The following is a 26,164-nucleotide window of genomic DNA, read 5'->3' on the forward strand; positions in this document are numbered from 1 at the left end:
GGGAGGGATTAGAATCTGTTGCTTTGAAATTGTGTTGCTAGAAATCTATTTTGCTGAATTCTTAAATTTCCTTTTTTTTTTTTAAGAAAAATCACAAAACATTACCCTCTAAAACAAGGTGAATTCTCCTACCCAATTAAATGTAGTTCAGGTGTTGGGCAACCTGTTTCCAAAGTGACCAGATAAAGAGGTGTGCTGACATAAGTTGTCATCAGGGTGGTGAACAGACCTTGTGATTTTGCTTAGAAGACCTAATTTTTTTTCAAGGGTAGAGGGGCTAAAAGAGCAGGGAAAGGGAAATGGCAACTTTATATAGAAACACATTATTTGATGAGTTTCAGTTTTACTTTTTCCTCAATATTACTGACCCTTCTAGTTTAGCATAATAACCATCAATCTGAGTAAATGAGAAAAAGGAAAACCCTATGTCAGGTGCTTCACGGCTTCCAGTCTGTCTGTACATTAGAATCATCTGGGGAGTTTTGTGAGCCACTAATGATGGAGACTCATGCCAACTCAAGTAAATTAATTTCTCTAAGCTGTAACAGGGTATTTTGAAAATTCCCCAGGTGCACTCTAAGTTGAGTCCTCAAAACTCCCACGCCGGAAAATGAGGTGAGGTGAGGTGAGGTGAGGTGAGGTGAGGTGAGGTGAGGTGAGGTGAGGTGAGGTGAGGTGAGGTGAGGTGAAGGGAGTCAGCAGGAGAAACTCTGGCCTTTTCCCTTCACCCTACTTTCTCCCCAACCCATGGCTTTGGAAAACCCAACCTCCCCAGTGCCAGGTAGTCATAGGCAATAAATGACCTCCCAACAGTTGACCTTAAACTGCCCTGTCTTCTGGAAAACAAGGAGAGACACTGAAAAGGGCACACAAGTTGGTACTCACAGTTCTGTGATTTATCCACTGACTGTGGCGATATTCCAAAGTCCCCCCCAAGTCCTCTGTCAGTTGGTTTTTGTCAATGTAGCCTTGAAGGTCAGAGACAGAATTTAACATAACGATCTATAAGAGGAAAAAAATTAATATATTCCTCACAGATAATTTATTAGTAGCTCACCTCGTTCTCATTTATTTATTTTTTTAATGTTTTCATTGACTTTCAGAGAGAGAGGAAGGAAGTGGGAGAAAGAGAAAGAGAACCATCAGTCGGCTGCCTCCTGCCTCCTGCAGGCCTCCAGCCCACAACCCAGGCATGTGCCCTGACCAGGAATCAAACCAGTGACCTTTCAGTTCTTTGGTTCATGGGATGACTCTCAACCAACTGAGCCCGACCAGCCAGGGCAGGATTCTACTCTTATTTAAATAGTACTTTAACTTTGCCTTCTGGCACATTTACATCTAAAATGACTATTATATCCAGCTGAGAAAGTCCCTTTCCATTTCCCCCTTTGGGAGAATACCAAAGTGTTGAACAGTCTATGACAGAAGAGTGAGGTGGATCCGGGAGCTCAGTTCTAAGCACCTGGAAGTCAGATCCTGCTTGAGGTGAATTTCTGTCAAAAGTTCCCAGGTTAAGTTACACTCTTCAGCAACCAAAATCAAGTGGTATACTGGGACCTAAAAATCTGTGATGAGAACCTCAATAAAGGGTGGGCTGGTGGATATCAAAATAAAATTAGAATACAGGTACCTACTGAGGAGTATGTATTAAAAAGATTCACTCTGTTGATGTTCCCCCAATTTATCCTTATGGAGGAGATTCAGAGGTAACAGGAAGGGGGTTTTCATAAATGAACAATCTTGCTGATGAACACACCCATGTGATGAGTGAATGCCGGCACATCAAGGGGAAGATGACACAGTCCAAACTGCCCCCAGGCAGGGCCCTGGCTCTCTATCCCAGGCACCATACCACACCCTTTACTCCTGACCAGGAGCATGGACCCCTCCTTCCTGTCTCTGAAATGCGCCCCCTGAAGTCTTTACTAATCACCTTATATTTCTTCACTCCATGTTGATTATTTTGAAAATTGATTCTTGGTCAGAGAACATAATAATATAGGCTTTCATCCTGGCCTGTGTGGCTCAGTGGGTTGAGCATTGTCCTGTGCACCAAAAGGTTGCCGGTTTGATTCCCAGTCAGGGCACATGCTCAGGTTGCAGGTTCTGTCCCAGGTTTGGGTGCATATGGGAGGGAGCTGATCAGTGTTTCTCTCTCACATTGATGTTTCTCTCTCTCTCCCTCCCCCTCCTTTCCTCTCTCTGAAATCAATAAAAACATACACATTTTTTAAAAAGAATATAGGCTTTCTTCTACTATTGTACAATATAAGTTAGGTCCCAAAGTCTATAGGTAAAAACAAAATTAATTTATTCATTCAACAAATATGCACTGAACTTATAGAAAATGCCAAGCTCCAAGGGATAAAATAGCAAACATGACGGCCCTGCCTTCAAGGAACTTAGGGATTAGTAGAATTTGATTACCACAGAGCACTCTGTTCATCTCATTAGGCCCCAGGACTTTCTCCTTCATTTCTGAAAAAGAGTTGGGGAATTTAAAAAAAAAATTTTCTAATATGAAATCTTTAAAGAGGGGGGGGAAACCCAAAAAACATAAAAGCCTGAATCTATCTGTGCCTTTCTTTCCTAAACATTTTAACCCACTTTTGGGATTTTCTAAAAGATTTTTTAGTCTTTCTACAGTTAGAAATTATAGGACACATACACATAACAAGAAATTATCAAGTGAAAAATGATTTTTTCTTCTGGGAACATTAGCAGCTATGGTAACACTGGGAATTTTTTTTAATACCATTATGCAACGTCGTATTGGGCAGAAATAACTTTGCCCCACAGCCTGGAATTTCAGAAACCTATCTTGCCAGGCCCATGGCTTCTGTCCCACATCACTCGCGGGAGAGGGAGGTGTGCATTCCACACCCGCCGGGATTCTGCTTTCTCGTCTTTCCTGGGAAAACCCAAATAAAGACTCTGATCTAGGCTTTTCCCTTCATCCTGCTTCTGCCTTCTGGCCAGAACCCAGTACTTCCCCCGTGGGCTTGGATGACATGAAGTGACCCCTCGCTGAGACCTGGGAGTAGAGTAAACTTTGTCCTTCAAGCTCATTCTCGTTTCCTCCTGGCACCACCAGCTCTGCTGTACCATATCCAACATGCACATTCTCAGGACAGCTGTTATAGATTACCAATGCCATGCTTTTCCCTTTTCAGTGTACATTTATATTCTTATCTATAATTGATTAAAGCTGTTCTTTCAAGGAGATATGTGATCTTTTAATTATGAAAGAAGCGTTTTCTATATTCTGTCATACACTCCATTTTAAAAAACCAATTTGCATGTCCATAGCCTCTTTAGGAACTTCGACAAGACTGCCTTAGCCACTTCGAATAACAATTTTATGAGGCTGCTGTGAGTATAGCTATTATAGAATAGATACATGCCAGCAATTGGCACTCAGAAACCCTTTGCTATTTCAAAGCAACCCTCTCCTTGGCTAAAGGTATAGCGAGGCTAAGTGACTTAACTGTCATTATACCCTGGCCCACCTGATTCTTATAAGAGTCATGCAAAATGAACTCCTTTCCCCTCACTAAGCCTGTGGAAATATAACTATTATCTCACTAGAAACAAGCGGGGAGATGTTATAAGAAAGGACAGGACGCTACAAAGTAAAGTGTTAATATCACAACCATGTTTTAAAAACAAAGTAAAAAAAAACAACTAACAGTTTGAACTGTCATCTAAAAAGCAAAATGTATTTTGAAGTTTGGTCCCATCAAGCCTGGTAACCTAGGACTTCGGATTCTGGGCACATCTGAGCTGCGAGGGGAATGCACTCTTCTCTGTAAGGTGAAACGGCAACCTACAGGATGAGCGTCGTGCATTAAAAACACCCTGCTAACTCTGCCAAATAGTTTGGGTGTCTGAGAGTTTTCTAAAAAGTAGATTTTAGTTTCAAATTACAAGTATCATGGGTAGGGAATCAACACATTACCACAAACAGAAGTAGCCGAAGATACAGTATCAAGATAAAGTGTCCACTGTCTCCTTAGCACACAGACGCACCATGTGAGAAGCCGGATCTGTGTTCATATTGTCACATGGAGGGGTGTGTTTTATACACAACCAGGAAAACAAACAGGTATGACATTTGGTCAAATGCTCAGTTCAAACTCCAAACCCTTTTGAGTGACAAGAAGCCACTGACTACGCCTCATCTCCAAAGGGGAAGAAAGCTTATGATTCTCATCGCAGACTCATTAACCTCTCGTAAGTCATCATTCCTTCCCCAACATTAATCATTTTGTTTATTCATTTGTTTTGATTTTAGATTCCACATAAAAGTGAAACCTTACAGTGTTTATCTTTCTATGTCACAATTTCTTTGTCCATTCACCTGCTGATGGGCCTTCTTGTGCGTGCTTTTTCGTGAGCATGTTTTCATTTCTCCTGGGTGGGTCGTGGGTTAGGCGTACGTTCAACTTTAATAAGGGACTGCCCGCTGTTTCCACCATGGCTGCAGCATGCCTTACCACTTTCAATAGCTGCGAAGTATTTAAGTGACTGGGTCGACCGTAATTTATTTAATCAGTCTCTGTTCTTCGGCACTAAGCTGTTTCCAGTTACTTACTATTACAAACAATTTGGTAATGAACATCACTGTATATGTAGCTTTGTGCACATTGTATGAAAGTATCTGCAGAATAACTTTTATGGGTAGGTCAAAGAGTGTTTACATTTTAGTTTTTGATAAATACTGCCAATTATTCCTTTATATTGGTTATTACCAACTTCATTCCTATCAGCAAAGTGTGAAAGTTCTGTTTTCCCCACATCTCTGTCAAAGTTATAGGTAAAATTTTTAATCTTGTCATTTTAATTTAATTTTATTTTATGAATATCACAATGTTGGTTTTTATTTTTACTCTACAGTTGCCTAGATTTATGTCACCCCCATATTTTAGATCCTTATTTTCTTTCACTCATACTACTACAATTTCTCTCCATCCTTCAATCTCCTTCTACAGTCTTGGACACCACCTTCAGGTTTATATGACTCCAGTACCACTTACCCAAGTCACTCCCCAACTCAAAAACCTTCACTGGCTCCCCATTGCCTACAGAATAAAATCCAGACCCTTTATCCTTATATGTAAGACCTATTTCATTTATTCTGCCTTTTCTTCCAAAAGATTATCCTATGTGTATTCCAACAAGGGCTTTTCCCATGAACCTCACATAAGGTGTGTACTTCCTGCCTCCAAGTCCTTACACATACTGTCCCCTCGACCCAGATGTCCTTCTCTCCCTCTCTACCTGTAGAGTCCCACCTTCTTACAAACCCAGCTCCAATGACACCTTCTCCACTTGCCCTAACCAAACGAAGACAAGATAAAAGGTCATGCTCACCGGTACTTTCATTTTAAATTCGTCTCGATAGTATTTAATACCAATGTCAGTGATTGTCCTCTGGATAAAGCGAGACGGACGAAGGATGAATATGAGCTGCAAGTTTCCCGGAAATGCTGCCTGGAAGGATCATGAAAATTGTCAGGACAAGTATCACATCCATTGGTCTCCTCTTGCCTAAGATCACAAACAACAAAGTTAAAGTGGACACCATGGATGCCAAAGAATTAGAATAGATTTCACAGGATTTCAGAGCTAAAAGAGATCTTAGAGATCAGATCATCTAAACCCCTCCTTAAAAACCAAACTAAACCAAAAAAACACACACAAAAAATGTTTTTGATTATGAAAACAATCCATACTCTTTATAGAAAACTTGGGAAATAAAATTATACATTAGAAAAAGAAAACCACTTATGGTCTCATAGACATTTTAAATATTTTAACCTAATTACTTATAGGCCATTTTCTCTGCTTAAACATGTTATCATGGTTAAACTCATATTATAAAAATATTTTGCAACCCACTTTTTCACTTAATATTAATGCTATGAGCTTTTATTCTTGTTACTAAAAATTCTTTTAAAATATTCTTTTTCGTGGGTGCACAATTTATTTAACTATCTCTTATTGCTAGTGATTTAAGCTTTTTCATATTTTTGCTATTATAAATAACACTGAAATGAACATCTTTATGCACATTTTGGAACATTTTCTTAGGATAGCTTCCTAGAAGAATTATTAAAGACTTAGTATTATTGCTAAGCATATTATTGCTCAGTTGCTTTCAGGAAGCATTGTGTTCACCTTGAGGTGAGGCTCTGAGAAGTGAGATAACTCAGATTCATATAACAACTCTGGCAAAGTTGGGAATCCAAGCCTCCCTCTGCTCATGGCTTTCTATTCTTCCAGTGATTCCCAAAAGCAACCTCCTGCGTTGCTTGTTAGAAAAAATATCTGGTCTTTGCCCTGGAATGTTCTGATTCATTAGGACTTGGATCTGTAGTTCAGGTATCTGCATTTTCAATAAATACATGAAGAGATTCTGATTGGTAACCAGGGATCCTGCACTACAGTATCTTTTATGCATAAAGTGATCAATGTAATGCTTGGACAAATTAGGCTCAAGTATTAGATGATTCAGGGGTTTTCTATGGGCCCTGGAAAATCAGAACTCCCTAGAGGTCAGACCTCTGGAATAGTCATGGGCACTGTCAAGTATCCAAATCCTCAGGGCATCAACCATCACTGTGGTTATCCCCCAAAATAAATCCTGTAACCAAAACTGAACCAAAGGGAATAAACAATCCATGTACAAAGGAAGGGAAACTTACCTTCTCCGGTGTTTGAAAAGCAAGGTCCTAAACAGAAGAACCTTGCCTTTTGCTATGTCATGACAGGACAAATGAGCTGAGACACTATGTACCTGCCTGAGGCTCTCAATCGATCTGAGAGACACTCTACATGTGCATATCTGTAAGTGTGACTGCCTCTCTAAGTAGTCATAAGTGAGGTTTCAAATGTCCCTTCCCTGTCCCAGCCTCTACACACACATTCCCATATCCCATCCTCCTCAGCCAGTCTTAACTGCCCCAGGAGGTCCAGGCTTTGGTGGAAATGCTGGTGTGGTTTGCCCCGAGGTGTCTCTGCCTGCCCATGTGACTGAGTCCTCTGGCCTGAGGTCCCTACAGAGAAAGGATGCATCTACTTGCTAAAAGGCAACCAACAGGAATAAAAATCAGGCTAATAAGATAAAAAAGAAATCTATCTAAGGTTGTACAAGTTAAGGCCAAACGTAAGCACACCTTCAAACAAACTACTTAAATGTCAGTTTGTCTGGTTTAGCCAGTGTCTTTCTAATATGTGAAAAAATAATTTGAATACTGAAATGAACAGTCTTAGAGTAGATGACTCCCAAAGCAAGCCCTAAGGCAAGGACTTGGGTATAAAGATTTTATTGAGGAGGTAGTCCCAGGAAGCACAGTGAGGAAGTTGGTGGGTAAGACATTGATGGCTAGAGAGTCATTGTATCCATAAGGGGGGACTGTTGTGGGCAAGAAGGGCTGGGAGTCTCTGAGATTGTATGGAACATACCTCAGAATTGTCCCACTGAAGCTGGGCTATTTATCTACCAACTTCCATGACTCAATAGTTGTCCGTCATTCCTGGGGTGTTAACTTCCCAGCATTCTCTATCTACCCCTCTTCAGTGACCAGAGAAATGAATATAGTAGAGAGACTCAGGAAGCCTTTGACATGCTCAGGAATTCTCTGCAGTGACCTTTATGTGGCAGCGGGGATATGGATGTGACACAACAAAGACCTTCCCAAAATTTGGCATAAAATAATCACCTTTTCCCTGTGACTGATAGGAAATAACTGAATAGACCATTTAGATTACTTTTATAAAAAAAGCACAAAAATAAATAGTTACAGCTATTCGTGTCAAGGATGCTTTTACGGAGCTCCACCTGTCCCTTCGTCTGTCGATAACAACGATGAACCCGATGCCGGCAGCCTCCACACTGCAAAAGAGGGTGGTATCAGAGACCAGGTGAGACGCACAGGTTCTCGGCAGCTTCCTCAGAGAACGCATTCCACAGGCCCAGGGCACTCCAGGATATGTGGGAACACCCTGCACGGCGCAAGGGACTACATGGGTCTGCTTTCCCTAACACAGGAACCCACTTCCTCGCCTCATCTCCCTGGCAGCCTTAGCAGCACAAAAATAGTTGGTATCTCAAATCCTCTCAAGGCCTCTGTTTCTGGCTGGCAAATATCTGGAGGAAGATGCACAGTGTCAGTTGAGCACCACATGTCTCAGTGTAGGTGGAGGACCTCAAGGCTGAGCTCTGCCATTTTTCCACTCCCAAGACTGGCATTCAGCGAACTATCAGTATCCTTCCCCAGGAATCATTCTGAGAGGTGCTCAGAAAAACACGCGTCAATGAGAAAATCAACTCCCTTCCAGCTCCTGGCCATTAATGGCCAGCAAACCATACGCATGAGAAGATATCTTCATTAAGACCAAAAGGAAGCTGGCTGGTCTCCTCTTAAGTCCCCATAATATTCCCACAAAATCCTTTTAAACTAAAGTCCTAAAAGGGAAAACTTTTTTTTTCTATCTTTGGGAGGAAGTAGAGAGGAAAGAGCAAGGGCTTTGGAGCCCGGTTCCAATCCTAGTGCTGCCACTTACTGCCACTGAGAAACCAAGGAGATCACCTAACCCCTCAGTGCTCAGTTTCCTCATCTGTAAAATAAGACCACCACCAACAACAGTGGAGTGGTTAAAAGCACATTTTTCTGAAGCCAGGCTGCCAAGGTTTGAAACCTTGGCTTCTTCCATTTATAGATTGTGTATTTTGGAGGGGACATTTAGCTTAATCTCTTGAATATCTCAGAACTGTCACTCTATCTTCCCTCACTCTCCAAACCTGAAAGTTCACCTTACCTTTTCTCTTGCTGTGCAGTCATGCATCCCTTGACAACAGGGATACATTCTGAGAAATGTGTGGTTAGGCGATTTCATTATTGTGTAAACATCAAAGTATGCACTTACACAAACCTAGATGGTACAGCCTACTACATACCTAGGCTGTATTGTATAACCCATTGCTCCTAGGATACAAACCCATACAGCATGTTACTGTGCTGAATACTGCAGGCAATTGTAACATAATGGCAAGTATTTATGTATCTAAACAGAGAAAAAGTACACTCAATTATGGTATAAAAAGAAAGAAGTACAACTGTATAGGGCCCTTACCATGAATGGAGCTTGCAGGACAGGAAGTGGCTCTGGGTGAGTCGCTGAGTGAGGGTGAGCGAAAGTGAAAAGCTGGAACATTACTGTACCCTGCTGTAGACTTTATAAACACTGTACAGTTAGGCTACACTAAATTTATAAAAAGCATTTCTCTTTCTTCAATAATAAATAAGCCTTAGCTTACTGTAACTTTTTTACTAGCCAAACTTTTACATTTTAACTTTTTGACTTTCTTGTAATAACACTTCGCTTAAAACACAAGCACATTATACAGCTGTACCAAAATACTTTCTTTATATCCTTATTCCATAAGCTTCTTCCTATTCAATTTTTCTTAAATTTTTACACTTTTTGTTAAAAATTAAGACACAAGCACACCCATTAGCCTAGGCCTACACAGGGTAGGCTGGTCGCCATTTTCCACGTCCACGTCTTGTCCCACTGGAAGGTCTGCAGGGCAATAATGCACACGGAGCTGTCATCTCCTAAGGTAACGTCTCCTTCTGAAATCCCTCCCGAAGGCCCTGCCTGAGGCTTTTCTTGAAGAGATGTCACTCTTTTCAGAAATCTGTGCATGGTGGTTTGCTTGGCTTGCTTATTTTTGTCATCACAGACATGCTTCTAAGCAGATAATGCACCCTGAACATTCCTCTCCATTAGTGAAAACCTTTTGGTGTTGAGGTCCATGTTTTTAAACTTTTTTAAGGAGCTTGTTGAGGTCTGCAAAGGCTTCTGCTAAACCCTTCAGAGTGAATTTCCTGAGGGTTCCTTTTTTCTCCTGCAGTTTCCTTTTCTCTTGCCTAGTCTTCAACTATGTGTGCTTGTTCCAGTTCCAACAACTCATTAGTCAGCTCCGCAGGAACCACCTCTAGGAGCTCCTCAGTGGCATCCCCATCCACACTCAGCTTAAAGTTGTTGATTGCCATCTCGACATAGCCTTGTTGGTTTTTGCAACCTTCACATCCTTAGCAGATCCTTTGAAATCATGGACAAACCTCTTGAGTGTCTTCTTTCAGATGTTATTCATACACTCCTTGGTGACATCACCCCAAGCCCAAGCAAGGTTCTTGATGCAGTCACAGATGTTGTAATCCTTCCAGAATTGAATCAGCGTCTTCTCAGTGTCTTCCTCAGCTGCAGCAATAGCCTGGGCAAAGGTCCTCCTCAGGCAGTAGGCCTTAAAAGCTGCTATAACTCCTTGGTTGGATCAGACAGGTGGTGTTTGGCCCTGGCCAGTGTGGCTCTGTTGGTTGGAGTGTCATCTCGTGCACCAAAAGATGGTGGGTTCAATTCCCCATCAGGGCACCAGGCTGTGGATTTGATCCCCAGTCAGGGAGTGTGCAGGAAGCAACTGATAAATGTTCTCTCTCATATCTCTCTCTCCCCACCCCCTTCCATTCCTCTCTCTAAAATTAAAAAAAAAAAAGAGGTGGTGTTTGGAGGGAGAAACTCCACTTTGATACTGGGATAAAGATCACCAATAAAAGGAAGATGTCTAAGAGCATTATTAATAAGTAAAATCTTGAAAGGTACTCGCCACCCATTTTGCTAACAGCAATTCAGGAGGGTATCTTGGACAAGGAGCTGGATCATCCATGGCTGCTCTTTATTTTTTTCAATTATAGTTGGTATACAATAGTATAATAGTTTCAGGTGTACAACATAAGGATTAGACACTTAGATAACTTGAAGTGATCACCCCAATAAGTCTAGTATCCATCTGACCCCATACATAGTTATTGCTGTATTAGTGACTTATTCCCTATACCATACTTTACACCCTCATAACTGTTTTTATAACTGGTAATTTGCACATCTTAATCCCTTCGCCTTTTTAATCCTACCCTCAACCCCCTCCTGCCTAGCAATCATCAATTTGTTCTCTGTGTTTACGAATTTGTCTCTGTTTTGTTTGTTCACTTATTTTGTCTTTTAGATTTCACATATAAGTGAAATCATACGGTTTTTTCTTTCTCTGATTTTTATCTTTTTATTTTATCTTGATGAGTCTGGCTAAATGTTTATCTATTTGTTTATCTTTTCAAAGAGCCAGCTCTTGGCTTCATTGATCTCTTCTACTGTTTTGTGTGGTGTGTGTTTGTTTTTGTTTTTATTTTGGGGTTTTTTTTTGTTTTACTTTATTTCTGCTCTGCTCTTTATTATCTCCTTCCCTCTACTAACTTTGGGCTTTGCTGTTCTCATTTTTTTGTTTTTGGTTCCATCAGGTGTATAGTTAGATTGTTTATTTGAAATTTTTCTTGTTACCTGAGGTAGACCTGTATTGCTATAAATTTCCCTCTTAGAACTGCTTTGGCTGTGTGTGTCCCATAGATTTTGGGTTGTTGTCTTTTCAACTTCATTTATCTCAAGGTATCTTTTGATTTTTCCTGTGATCTCATTGTTAACCCACTCATTGTTTAGCACCATGTTATTTAGCCTCCATGTGTTTGTGTGATCTTCAGTTTTCTTCTTGTAACTAAGTTCTAGCTTTATATGATTATTATTAGAGAAGATGCTTGATATAGTTTCAGTCTTCCAAAATTTACTGAGACTTGTTTTGTGGCCTAACATGTGATCTAGCCTGGAAAATGTTCCATGTACACTTAAGAAAAACGTATATTCTACTACTTTTAGGTGATTTATCCTAAAAATATGAGTTAAGTCCATCTGGTCTAATGTGTCACTTAAAACCACTGTTTCCTTATTGATTTTCTGTCTGGATGATCTATCCATTGATATCAATGGAGTGCTATCCACAACTTCTTCTTGCTCCTGTAGTACACTGGCAGTGTGAACTTACTGATATGTTTGAAGGTCCTGGGGTTCTCACTATGCCAGATTACCAAGGGTTTCAATTTGTAGCTTGCAACATTGTTTCCAAGCACAACTATTATCCTGTGCTTAAAAAACCTTGGAACCTGGCATCAATCTGGCCTCCTTATGGATGAAAGTCCTTTTAGGCATCTGCTTCTAGAATAGAAAAGTTTCCCACATATTGAAAATTTGCCCTGACAAGAAATTATCCTCCATAATCAATTTATCTAGAGTTTCCAAAAATTCTTCATCTGCCTTTACATCAGCACTCGCAGACTCATCACTCACTTTCACATTATGTAATGAGTAACAATTTTTGAATCATTTAAAACACCCAGAGCTAGCAGTAAATTCAATGTCATAGTCAGGTTCAACTTTTCCTTTCAACATTACAAACAAACTTTTAGCTTTGGCCTTCATGGTTCTGTGTCTGGTCTTCAATCCAGGTCATTAGAAGTTTCTCCATGTCTGACAGTCACTTCCCGTTCATGTTAGTCTCATTTCCTTCAGTGAAGCAGATCCTTTAACAGCTTCTGTCCCTTTGTTCTTCCTGAATCTTCAAGGTCTTAGCTATGGTATGATGGGACATGCCTGACTGACAAGCAATAACCATCACTGGTTTTCCACTTTGTAGTTCTTAATCACTTTGTTTCCAGGTCAATCATTCACCACGTGGCCTCTTACTGACATCATTAACAGTAGATTTTGTACACTTAGGGGCCATGATGAACAAAACATGAGATTAAATCAAGAACATGAGAAAATAACGCCAAAGACGTCTCAGCTCAAGCACCTTTTTGGTCTATTGCAGCACTGAAGAGATTGGATGATACCCACCCACCGTGGAGCAGGCCGTCTGCTTTACTCGCTTCATCAATTGAATGTTAATCTCCTCCAGAAACACCCTCACAGCCACACCCAGAAATGACATTTTACCAGCTATCTGGGTTTCCCTTAGCCCAGTCAAGTCAAACTGAACGTAAAATTATCATGCATCTGCCACTGGCTCTATTTCTCTGAAGAATCCAGATTAATTCATAGCAAGTGTCAAGAGAAGTGGGAATTAAGATAAAACCACTGCGGGGGGGGGGGGGGGAATCCACCCAAAGTGCTAAGCCACTGAGAAATGGTGCTGGTAAATCAGGGTACTAAACTAGAAGAGGGCTCAAAGAGGCAGCCATGAAAGGTAAAGCTTCTGAAAGAGAAAAGAAAATGAAAGAAGTAGTGACTATGATAAAGGCAAAAAGATGCAAGATGTAAATCCTGTAAGACAGAAAAAAGAAAAAAAAAATCAAGGATACAAACTCATTCCCTTAACTTCCAAAAAAAAATTTTTAAGGCCATAAATAAAAGAAATTGCATTTAGATATACTAACAGAAGATGGTATTATTGAACTAGGAATCTTGTAAACCACCGCAAACTAACCAATCCTGTCCACTAAATGCAGAGATGCAAGCAGTATTCATCTATAGAGTGTGACTATAAAGAGAGCAAAAAAAAAATAAAAATCCAGACTTTATAGCTTCGAGAGAATGAGAATACAAGTCATAAACTGGAAAAAAATATTTGCAAAAGACATACTTGATTTTTAAAAAAAACTGTTAATCAAAGTATACAAAGAACTCTTAAAACTCAACACTAAGAAAACAAAAACAACCCAATTTAAAAATGGGCAGGAAACCAAAACAAACACCTCACCAAAGAAGATACAGTATACAGATAACAAGCACATTAAAAGACGTTTAACAACATGTTCATTAAAGAATTACAAATTAAAACAACAATGAGATACCACTACATACCTATTTAAATGGCCAAAATTCAAAACACTGTCAACACCAAATACTGGCAAGGACGTGACGCAACAGGAACTGCTGGTGGGAGCGCAGAATGGCACAGACACTTTGGAAGACCATTTGGCAGTTTCTTACAAAATGAAACATACTCTAACCATATGATCCAGCAATCGTGCTCCTTGGTATTATCCTAAATGAACTGAAAGTTTATGTCCACATAAAAACTCACACATGGATCTTTATAGCAGCTTTATTCATAATTATCAAAACTTGGGAGCAACTAAAATGTCCTTCCACAGGCGAATGGATAAGCTGTGGTACATCCAGACAATGGAATGTTATTCAGCACTAAAACGAAATGAGCTATCAAGCCATGAAAAGACATGGAGGAAACTTAAATGTGTATTATTAAGAGAAAGAAGTGCGGAAAAGACCATTGCACAATGTGACATCTGTCAGACACATGTGCCAGATCTGGGCCAGACCAGAGATTGCTCCCTGTAAAGCAATTACAGAGATTGCATCCTATAAATCCCCTTAGAGACTATCTGACCGACCTCTCCCCTACACCCCATGGTGTGCTGGTTCCTAGAAGAAGCTGTTGCCCTGCTACAGGCAGCATGTAAGGCATTTTCCCTTATCTGGGATGGGTCAACCACTAGTATCCCAGCCATCCTGCCCTGTTTTATATACTTCTTAAGCACCTGCCAAATAACACTGAGGATATCCAGTTTGTCTTGCCACTGCTCAAGATGCGCCTCATATTTAAGTTTCTTAATAAACTCTGCTAAGTGCCAGACTGGAGTGGCCTGCCTTTTTCTTCAGTCTTTCCTTGCCCTCCATTGTGGAGTAGATTTTTCAGTCTCAGGACTTTTCCCTGGGTCTGCGTGTACAAATAATAAGAAGTCAATCTTAAAAGGCTACATACTCTATGATTCCAACTATATAACATTCTGGAAACAACAAAACTATGAAGACAGTAAAAGGATCAGTGGTTGCCAAGGGTTGGGGGTGGGTTGGGGACATAGGAGGGATGAACAGGCAGAGCAGAGAATGTTTAGGGCAGTGAAACTATTCTGTATGATACTACAATGGTAAATACATGTCATTATACTTTTGTCCAAACTCATAGCATGTACAACATCAAGAGTGAACACTAATATAAATTATGGACTTTGGGTAACAATGGTGTGTCAAGGTAGGTTCATCAGTTTTGACAAATGTACCACTCGGGTGTGGGATGTTAATGGTGGAGGAGGTTTGCCTTGGGGGGCAGGGAATAGATGGAAATTTTCTGAACTTCTCACTCAATTTTGCTGTGAACTTAAAACTGCTCTTTAAAAAGTCTATTTTATAAAAACATTTTAGATAATGAAAATTCCTCCAAAACATTAGTCATTAAGCGAAAAAAAAACAAAACAACAAAAAACAAACAAAAACCCTGTAACATAGCTCTCCAAACAATTACGAACAAGAAGAGATCAGAGAAAAATCATAATCTTAAACATTTATATCAATAAAATAAAAAACAAAAATATAATTTTCAACTCAAAAAATGCCAAAAAATTAAGCAAACCTAAAGAAAGCACAAGAAAGAAGCTGTATGGCCTGAGGATCCTGGCACTCTCCTTTTTGACCATATCAGTTCTTCCTGGTTCTATATCATGACCCTCTGCTAACTGCCTATAAACATTTTGCAACCTGCGAAGGGCTCTGGTGTCTGGTAACCACCATAATATTCAGGAAGATGTGAATTTTGACAAATAGGAACCTGAAATGGGAACTGGACAATAAGGTCAAGTTCCCCTTTCAGGCCTCCCCCTTGTCTCTGTTTTATGTTGAAACCAAGGGGTGGGCAGCGAGAGGGTCTGAGCACATGCTAGGAAGATGAAAGGGGGTGACAGGTCAAGCAGGCACTCTATCTCAAGGGACAAACAGCATTCGAAGAAAGAAAAATACTCCCAAGTTTACCAGCAATTATATAAGGAACACAGAGCAGAAAAAAGAAATCAGGCCCAAACAGTAGCCCCTTGTTAAGGGTTTCTACCCTTCGGTGCTTCTCTCTGTCCTGATTCCGATGGCATGCAATGTACGACCCTCAGTGAGACTCGGAAAAGGTCGCAAGTACAAGGTGAAAGTTACCCGCTTCGTTTAGCACGTGACTGCATCCAGGGATTCAGTAAAATTAAACAGTGAGATTGAAACAAATATAATGGGTGGGGACGTCCACCTGTCGCCCACCTCCCTGCTCACTGTCTTCCTTGCTGCTCCTCACAGAAGGAGACGGTGCAAAGCTGATGGGTGACTGTTTCGGATGCAACTGAGCCAAAGAGGGAGACCAAATTCAACCCCCTATAACCCAGGGAGTCAGTGCAGGAGTGAGGAATGGGGTTCTTTTCTCTCTGTCAGTGTCCTTCTCACCCTATAAAAATACCTTTAGATTGAAATGAATCATATCAGAACTGGAAATTCGACCAACATTACTTCTTGAGAACCTACTCTGTGCTGGACACTGTGCGAGGGCTACAGATGAAAAGAAAATGAAAAAGGAAGCATTGGCCCCTGGTCCTGAGTAGTTCACAGTCTAATGGAAGAGGCAGAAATCATTCCCACCTGCTATGGTGTTTATAAGGGGTAAGCTCTGGGCTCTGTGGAAATAAAGAGCCTCGAAGAGCAGAACTGGGGTCAGGGAAGGTTTCCTTGAAGAAATTACATCAGACTGAGGGCTGATGAATGTGCAGACTTGGGCCTAGAAGGGTGGGGAAGGGGTTCCTGCAGAGAGAACAGCAGGAGCCAAGCCCAGTATTTTAATGCACACCACATGCGGGGATGGGAGGAGGGGAGGGAGGGAAATGGTGAAACAGAATTTAAGTAATAAACTTTGAAGAAGTGCATTACAAATAAACCCATAGCCTTATCTCCAAAAGTAAGAAGGGTGAAAAAACAAAAATAATCTTTTGGAGTGAGTTTGGTTAAAGCAAACTAATCAACTTCCTAATCTCCGGGTGGTCTTTCAGTCACAAAGCTGGCACTGACCTCTAAATCATAAGCAGCAGATGGAAAGCAAGCACAACAGCACACACACATACACACGCACACACAGCTCTTATCTAAATTCCAAACCACACAGCAGTTAAGTAATCATAAGCAATACAAACCCCTGGAGGGAGGGGGCCTTTTGCTCTGCTGGAGAGTAGACACAGCGCTATTTAAGAATCCCCAGCTCTATCTCTGACTGTAAAATGATTGTTACCAATATGAACTCTGTGCCACAATCCATCCCCTGGAGACTTGGGTATTTATTAACTCAATTGGCATAAAGATGTGAGACCTGCTACATTCCCTTTGTGGACTAAGTTGTGTTTCCCTCAAAATTCATATGTTGAGGTCCTATCCCCCAGTACCTCAAAATGTGAACTTATTTGGAGATAAGGTCTTTACAGTGGTCATCAAATTAAAATGAATTCATTAGGGTGGGCCCTAATACAATAAGACTGGTGTCCTCATGAAAAGGGGGAATTTGGACACATGGGCGCACAAAGAGGGAGGGCAACTCTAAGAGACATAGGTAGAGCCACCTACAATCCAAGGAGACAGGCCTGGGGCAGATCCTTCTCTCGTAGCCTCAGAGGGAACCCAGCTTGCCAACACCTTGATTTTGGACTACTAGCTTCCAGAACAGTGAGATAATAAACTTCTGCTGTTTAAGGAAAAAAAAAAAAAGGGTGAGACATGGGCTGCAGAGGGTGGAAGTAGCAGATGCCCCAAAACATCTCTGCCATGGTCTCCATTATAACAGTTTTCATTCCTGGCCTTTCAGTTTCCTTGCTGCATGCCTCAATGACAACTATAAAATCTGCCCCCAAATTCCTTATTTAAGGGAGATAGATGAAATAACTCCTAACATGGCTTGAGCTCCTGGAGCAATGGCCATGTGTCCCAGATGACAAGCCCTAGGAAGCCAGAATCAACTTAATTTAGAGCAATGAACCTGAAGAAACAAAGACAGCTTCAGCTGTTCCATCAATATTTCTTTTCTTTTTTTAAATATGTTTTTAATGATTTTAGAGAGAGGAAGGGAGAGGAGGAATGAGAGAGAAACCGATGAGAGATAAACATCCATCGGCTACCTCCTGCACGGCCCCTACTGGGGACTGAGTCTGCAACTCAGGCATGCGCCCTGACCGGAAATCGAACCGGTGACCTCTCAGTGCATGGATGCTGCTCAACCAACTGAGCCACACTGGCCAGGGCTGTTCCATCAATATTTCATTCACTCAACAACTTTTATTACATACCTCCTATGTGCACTGTATGAACAGAACTGATGCTCATTTATCATTGTTTTCTAGTCTCATTCCACATCCCTCGTCTGTGATTGATGGATAAGAGAAACTGGCTGAGTTACAAGCCAGTATGCGCTGTGCTCATGGAAGATTCCATCTGAACCCAGCCCTGCCACGTGGGAAACATGGAATAAAGCCAGTGACTAAGAAGGCAACAGAACGCTGTGTTCAGCTCACCTGGGGATGCTAGTCAGGTAGGTCATGACATTCAGAAAGTCCTCGTCTGAGATGTGTTTGAACCCCACAAACTCTGGAAAAGTGATGATTGGGGCACCGTCTTTCCCTCGGCCTCCTGCAACAAAAATGGGTGGACAAGATGTTAGCACAGGGTTTTCATGTTGCCCCTGTGCAGTAAAGGACTCTAATACCAAGGCGGGAGATGTGTACTGGCCTCCCCTCCCCTATCTATAGTATTTCAGAGTAGAATGTGGGACACTGAACTATATTCATGCTTGCTCAGCGGTACTGTGAGAATTTGATTTTTGAATCCTCTGAAGACAGCTAGGCAATATTGATTTAATTATTTTAACATAGGTAGAATAGTAAAGAATGCCAACACAAATACATAATATTTCTCTTCATTTTTGTAGTAACTAAATTAAAAAGCTAAAATGGTGGTTTAAGAGAGTTAGCTCTAAAATCAGACAACCTGGTTTAAATCCTGCTTTCCCACTTAATTTCTATGTGATTTTAGGCAAGATACTTAACGTAAGTAGGAGTTATATATATAATATTTGTACCTACCTGAAAAGGTATTGTGAGAATTAAGTGAAAACATATGAAAAGCGCCCTACCTGGTTTGGCTCAGTGGTTAGAGCCTCTGCCCTAGGACTGAAGGGTACCAGGTTCAATTCCGGCCAAGGGCACGTACCTCGGTTGCAGGCTCCATCCCCGGCCCTGGTCAGGGCGAGCATGGAAGGCAACCAATCGATGTGTCTCACTCTCTCCCCCTCCCACTCTCTCTGAAAAGCAATGGAAAAAATATCCTCATGTGAGGGTTTAAAAAAACATGAAAAGTGCCTCAGCAGAGCGCTTGTTACATATAAGTACTCAATAAATGGTGACAGTTATTATGGTTATTATTATTATTATTATTATTATCATTACAAGGAGGCATAACAAGCTGCCCTTTGATATGTTATAAGCAGGAATATAAGACATCCTTGTGAGAATAAAAATGTAAAATTAATATTTAAATATTTAATTCATTGAAGCAGAGGCCACCAGGTTAAACTGAATAGATCATATTTCCCAATCTCCTTGCAGCTGGATGTAGCCACATGACTAAATTCTGGCTTCATGGTTTCAAAGCTGTGTGCCAGGAACCACAGAACCACAGTGGACTCACAGAAGCACCATGAATATTTTAAATTTTTGAGGGAAACAACAATAGTTGGCATCTGTCATGTCATACGTGCTACTAGCTTGAGGTAGGTCACACTTTCAACATTAAGTCGCACTAAGTTCTTTTGAATGGCATTGTATCTTTGTGAAGGTGGGTTTGGAGTGGCCGCTGGGATAAAGGCAAGTGCAGTGTGAAAATGAGTGTAGAACAAGAAGGGAGGGTCATGATGTCGAGTCTGATTCCAAGGTTTGAGATCACTGTAGTTACCTAAGAATGAAATTCTTAGTATTATTTTTTTTCCATTTATGTATATTTATTTTTTCAAACAGCTACTAAGTTGTTAAAACTTGTAGACTTTAGCTGTTTAACTGTTCAGTATTGCTTTTGGCCAAGAAGGGCTGCAAAAAATTACTGAGGTACTCAAGAAATGAGACAACTGGGGAACCTGTGCCCCAGCCACAGGCGTGTGAGCTGAAGTGCTGTGAGCACCTCCCAGGCTACGCCCATGGAGGGGAACTACATTCAGAGAAATAAGTGAAGCAACTACTACAAATGTTTGCATGTATTTCACATGTCTGAGAAAGAGGTATCAGTGTAGGGTGTGGTTAGTGCAGACTGTGTGATTAATGTGGGTGTGGGATCAATGAAGAAATTACAGAAAAAGAGAGACTTAGGGAAGGGAAGGTGAGCAGTCGATACGGTGACACCACCATTGCATCAACCCATTCCGCTGCTCTGAGTCCAGGCCTGATCAGCATCTTCTGCTTACATTCAAACGTTCCATTTAAATGTGTTTCAAGGGAGAGAACGTGGTATTGAACAAATGTGACTACAGTATTTGTATCTTGTAAAGAGAAAGTCAGCATCGTGGTTACACCAGTCTCTTGTGAGTTTTGTTAATGTGAGTCTTGGGCTCTCAGAGACTAGCCACTAAGGAATGAAGCCCTGTGAGCTTTGTCTGGATGATTAGTCATCCTTCCAGGAAGTCCCTCTTTCCTATCCTGTATGCTTATTTTAAAGTTCACACAGATACCAAGCTTCAAAAGGACACTGAGCTACCCCTTGACATTGACTAAAAACAATTTAGATCAGGATATCCGCTTTCACCTAATATTTTTCCTCTTTGTAGTTTCACAACCATAGGAAGTTCCAGAGAAAGCTAAATTAAGACAATTTGCATTTCTAGTAAGGCTAAATTTAGATGTAGTATAACAGCATATGAATCGTATGACCAATATTTGCCAAGAGAAGGGCTAAAACACTTCAGGGAACCAAAACATCCTAAAATATTCATTAGCATATGATTACACCATTTAACGACTTCACCTTTTATCGTTAATTATAAATTAAAGCTATTCACATCTAAGCAGAGAAAGGTAGGCGGAGTTTTCTTCTTTCTTGGTGAATACCAATGCTGAACACCAGAGAGCAGAGAGACCCTCCCTCCTCCCCCCACTCTACTCCCCAGGTTAACTGAGGACACCTCCTGCTGTTGAATATTATTAGTCCTGAGAGGCAGATGCCCAGAAGAAGCAAAGATGCGCCTCCAAACAACTCTTGACAACCCACAATGAAGCATCGAGTGCCACCTGGTGAGGAATCGTGGAAATGCAACAGGAAGAAAGGGCCAAAGAAGTCCCATTCAAGAAAGATAAAAGAAAACCAAGCCCCTTGTATCTCAGTAAAATGGTTACTTAAATAAAACAAGCTTCACTCCTCCTGGTATAAATTTTACCTGTTCACTAAAGGGCATGAAGACTTCATAACATAGACTTCATAACATAACTTTGGAGTGCTGGGAAATCCTAGAGAAAGATGCTGAAGATCAACAATGGGAGAGAGACTGAGGCAGTTACTGCTATTTGCCGTCACTAAGTGAATAAGAAACAATAGTAATCTAGTAATGACAACTTTTCAGGAATGTGCCCAGGCTCCGAAAATTTCTAGCCTTTTGTTAATATTAGCCTCTCTCTATTCACAATCAAGTGCTTAATAAAAAATAAAAATTAAAAAAAAACAACAACAAGGTATTAAAATTAAGTCCTTAAGAGCTAAGGATAAAAGAGAAATCTCTCAGAGAACCACCAACCTCAGCAATGCTCATGAACCTTTAAAACCAAGACTCTCTTAAGATTGTATCTTAGAAGAACATCATGGTGGCAGCTGATGTCAGTAGTTATTTCTTTTTCTTCCTCAAAATCTTTTCAGCTCTGTTCTTTTACAACCTCAAAAAAATGTACACCCTCGAGAAACATCAAAATTGCACCCAACAGCAAATGGAATGACATCCATGAGATCCCACCCTCCTCCAGCTGGATGGTCCCCAGTTCAGTATAGTCTGGGTGAGACTTAAGGGATGACTGAGACTCAAGTATAATGTTCACCAAGATTCAAAAGGCAGGGCCCTCTGAGCAGAACCCCCAACAAAATCTAAAAATACAAGTGAGTTAGCCCCTTACCTGAAAGAATGGCAAATTGTCTGTGAAGTTGTTCAATTATATCCACTGCCAATAAGGGCCTGATTTCCTGCTGCATAATTTCATCTGCACAAATGAAATACAAATTAGGTTAAATCCTTGCAAATCACAAAGAGAAATTAAAAGGAAGGGAAGCTCCACTACTAGGGAAATGTGGGACCTATCAAGAATCAAGATTTGGTTATGAAAATGCTATTCTCTTGAGAACTCTATTCCTGAGATGCAAGCATGGATCTGGATTTTGAGTGGTTTGAAGCTTGTACACATGAGCACAGGAAAACATTTCCCCAGCTCCCAAGGTTTTGGGAGGGATCAGTGCAAGGACTGTGCCCTGAAGTTTAAGCTTCAGTAGCTTCACAGTAAACCTGCTAGGATGGTCTCATTACCAAGGGAGGTACTGAGGTGTCCGCTTACTCCTTTGGGTCTGCAAAAGGATATTTTAAACAAAAACAACTAAAATTACCAGAGTTCATCTCAAGCTGGGTCATAAAATCAATCTAGATTTATGAAGGTTCTTTGTTTTTTGTTTCCCTCCCTCCCTCCTTCCTGTTCTTCCTTTTTGCCTCCCTCTATTTGCATCCCTCTATTTGCCTCCCTCTATTCGCCTCCCTCTATTCGCCTCCCTCTATCTGCCTGCATTTTTTTTTTCCTCCTGTAATACTTCACGGGGCCTCTTCCCACTACCAAGCATGTTGGAGGCACTTCCTTATTTCACTACTTAAAGATGCTCCTTACTGAATAAAAGGTTACAGGTTTCCAAGACAAAAATTCAAATATTTCAAGCACAAATCTACAAATGTCCTCTAGCCCTATGATTTGCATTCTATCCATCTGGGGGAAGGGGATTAGAGAGAGGGAAAGACTAAGTGGAATCCCTTAGCCTGGGCTGGGAAGCAAAAGCCATTTTCATGCTTTCTCTGGCTGAGATATTATCCTCACTTAACTATTTTCCAGGGAATCTCAAAGAATGAACTGGTTATTATTTCTACAACAGTTAAACATCTGGTTAGATGAAGGCATGAACCAAGCAGCCTGTACATTAACGCTAAACAGGAATTTCCTATTAATTCCGCATGGAGTCAGGGTAATGTTAGGATATTCTAATGTTGACCAATCAGAGGTTATATTTGGGAACCTCCTCCTAGAGCCGTGGTTTCTACTTCTCAGCTTTGGTGTGAAGGTTGAAGGAGATGATCCATATGGAGACGTACATAGTCGGTACTCGGTAAATGCTGGTTACATCCATTGCTCTGGACAGGTCCTTCCTATATTTGCTTTCTGAAAGTCATATAAGGGGCTGAGCAAGTGCCAGCTTAAATCCCAAGACCCTTCCTCAATTAATTCTACCTTTTTTTTTTTTTCTGGAGGAAAGGAGATAAACTCAGGCCCAAGTTGCTTCATCCCAATACTCTTTCCATCCTGAATTCACTAAAAATTCAAGGAAGTCTTGCATTACTACTAATTTTGTAGGTGCAATAATGGCATTGTTGCTATATTTTACAAAAAGGGAGGGCCTTCTCTGTTAGATACACAAACTACAGTACTTAAGAGAAAAAGCATATGAAGTCTGAGACCTGCTTAAAATAGACCAGCATTCCTCTCTGCCAAAAACGTACAGGGAGGAAGGGAGAAGGAATCAGATTTACAAAATGTGGATAATCGTTGAAGCTGGTTGGTGGGTTCAGAGGGTTCAACATACAATTCTTTCACATGTTTCAAATACAGTTAAGTACTACAACAACATAAAGAATTTAAACACAAACAGGGGTTATGTAGCTAAAGAGTGTTCCAGAAAACAATCTCCTAGTGGTCTAGTAAAGTGGATAGAGCTGGATTATTTTTTCATACACGAGGGAATAATGATCCCAGAGAAAACCCAGATCATAGATGCAATTCATTATTATTATACCTCAATATTTAAGGTGTGCTTTAAATTAAACATTTTAAATTAAAGAGGTAAGATATGAAGGGGACAACAGAACTGAGTAAGCCAACAATCCCTTGCCCCATCTTGTTTTTTATTTTATTTATTTTTATTAAAATATAGTTAACATACATTATTATGTTACTTTCAGGTATATAACATAATTATTCAACATTAATATACCTAGCAAAGTGATCACCATGCTAAGTCTAGTAACCACCTATCATCGCTTACAAGGTTATTGCAGTGTTACTATATTCCCTGTCCTGTACATGCCCATCGCATTTTCTTCTGTCCCCTCCCCTTCGGCAACTATCAGCTTGTTCTCTATATCTATGATTCTCTTTCTGTTTTGTTTTTGGGTTTTTTTGGTTTATTTATTTGGGGTTGTTTTTTTTTTAGATTCCACATATAAGTGAATTCATATGTATTTGTCTTTCTCTGCCTGACTTACTTCACTTCGCATAATACCCTCTACGTCCATCCAAATGTCAAGGTTTCATTTTTTATTGCTAAATAATATTCCATTGTATATATACCATATCTTCTTTATCCATTCATCTATTGGTGGACATCTGGGTTGTTTCCATATGTTGGCTATTACTAGTAATGCTGCAATGAACATAGGGGTGCATATCTTTTCAAATTAATGTTTTTGTTTTCTTCAGATAAAGACCCAGATGTAGAATTGCTGGATCACATGGCAGCTCTATTCTTAATTTTTTGAGGCATCTCCATCTGTTTTCCATAGTGGCTGCACTAATTTACATTCTCACCAACAGTACACAAGGGTCCCCTTTTCTCCACATCCTCACCAGCCCTTGTTATTTGTTGACTTACTGATGATAGCAACTCTGACAAGTGTGAGATGTTATCTCATAGTGGCTTTGATGTGCATTTGATGATTGGTGATGATGAGCTTCTTTTCATATGTCTGTTGGCCATCTGTATGTCCTCTTGGAAGAAATGTCTACTCAGGTCCTCTCCCATTTTTTTATTGGATTTTTTTTTTTTTTTTTGGTATAAAGTTATATGAGTGCTTTATATATTTGGATATTAACCCCTTATCGGATGTATCATTCATGAATATCTTCTCTCATTCAGTAGGTTGTCTTTTCGTTTTGTTGATGGATTCATTTGCTGTGCAAAAACTTTTAGTTTGATATAGCCCCATTCATTTTTTTCTTTGTTCCCCTTGCTCAAGGAGATATATTAAAAATATAGATTGCTAAGAGCAATGTCAAAGAGTTTACTGTCTATGTTTTCTTCTAGGAGTCTTATGGTTTCAGGTCTAACATTTAGTCTTTAATCTATTTTGAGTTTATTTTTGCATCTGGTGTAAGAAAGTGGTCAATTTTCATTATTTGCATGTATATGTCCAATTTTGCCAACACTACTTATTGAAGAGACTGTCTTTACCCCTTTGTATATCTTTGCTTCTTTTGTCATATATTACTTGACCATATAAGCAAGAATTTATTTCTAGGCTCTGTATTCTATTCCATTGATCTATATATCTGTTTTTATCCCAGTACCATACTGTTTTGATTGTAGCTTTGTAGTAGGGTTTGGAATCTGGGAGCATAATATCTCCCACTTTGTTTTTTCTCAAAATTTCTTTGGCTATTCAGGGTCTTTTGTGGTTCCATATAAATTTTAGGATTAAGTTGTTCTAATTCTGAGAAGAATGCCATTGGTATTCCAATAGGGATTGCATTGAATCTGCATATTACTTTGGGTAGTAAGTGTATTTTAACAATATTAATCCTTTCAATCTATGAGCAAGGTATATCGTTCCATTTATTTATATTTTGTTCAATTTCTTTCTTCATTGTTTTATAATTTTCAGAGTACAGATCTTTCACATCTTTGGTTAAATTTATTCCTAGGTATTTTATAGTTTTTGATACAACTGAAATGGGATTGTCTGCTTGACTTCTTCTGATTGTTATTGGTGTATAAAATGTAACATTTCTGTATATTGATTCTGTATCCTGCAACATTACTGAAGTCATTTGTTAGTTCTAATAGTTTTTTTAGTGGCATCATTAGGGTTTTCTATATTTGGTATCATGGCATCTGCAAATAATGAGAGTTTTACTTCTTCCTTCCCATTTTAAATATCTTCTATTTTTTGTCTTACTGATAGCTATGGCTAGGACTTCCAGTACTATGCTGAATAGAAGTGGTAGTATTCATCTTTGTCTTGTTCCTGATCTTGGAGAAAAGACTTTCAGCTTTTCATCATTGAGTATGATGTTACCTGTGGGTTTGTCATATCTGGCCTTTATTATGTTGAGATATGTTCCTTCTATACCCACTT

General features: G+C 40.1%; 1 protein-coding gene across 2 annotated transcripts in view; it reads right to left on the reverse strand.

Annotated features, from left to right (window-relative positions):
- Positions 1 to 26,164, reverse strand: part of MCF2L2 (MCF.2 cell line derived transforming sequence-like 2) — a 168,865-nt gene that overhangs the window by 120,539 nt on the left and 22,162 nt on the right. For both annotated transcript variants that reach the window (XM_081139235.1, XM_081139236.1), the window contains exons 2-6: positions 21,900 to 21,983; positions 18,273 to 18,387; positions 7,807 to 7,897; positions 5,374 to 5,493; positions 886 to 1,002 (exon numbers count right to left, since the gene is read on the reverse strand). In XM_081139235.1, the coding sequence (XP_080995361.1) occupies positions 886 to 1,002; positions 5,374 to 5,493; positions 7,807 to 7,897; positions 18,273 to 18,387; positions 21,900 to 21,983 (527 nt within the window). The remainder of the gene's footprint in view (positions 1 to 885; positions 1,003 to 5,373; positions 5,494 to 7,806; positions 7,898 to 18,272; positions 18,388 to 21,899; positions 21,984 to 26,164) is intronic.

The sequence above is a fragment of the Miniopterus schreibersii genome (genome assembly GCF_964146895.1).
Source record: "Miniopterus schreibersii genome assembly, chromosome: 5".
NCBI classification, from domain to species: Eukaryota; Metazoa; Chordata; class Mammalia; order Chiroptera; family Miniopteridae; genus Miniopterus; species Miniopterus schreibersii.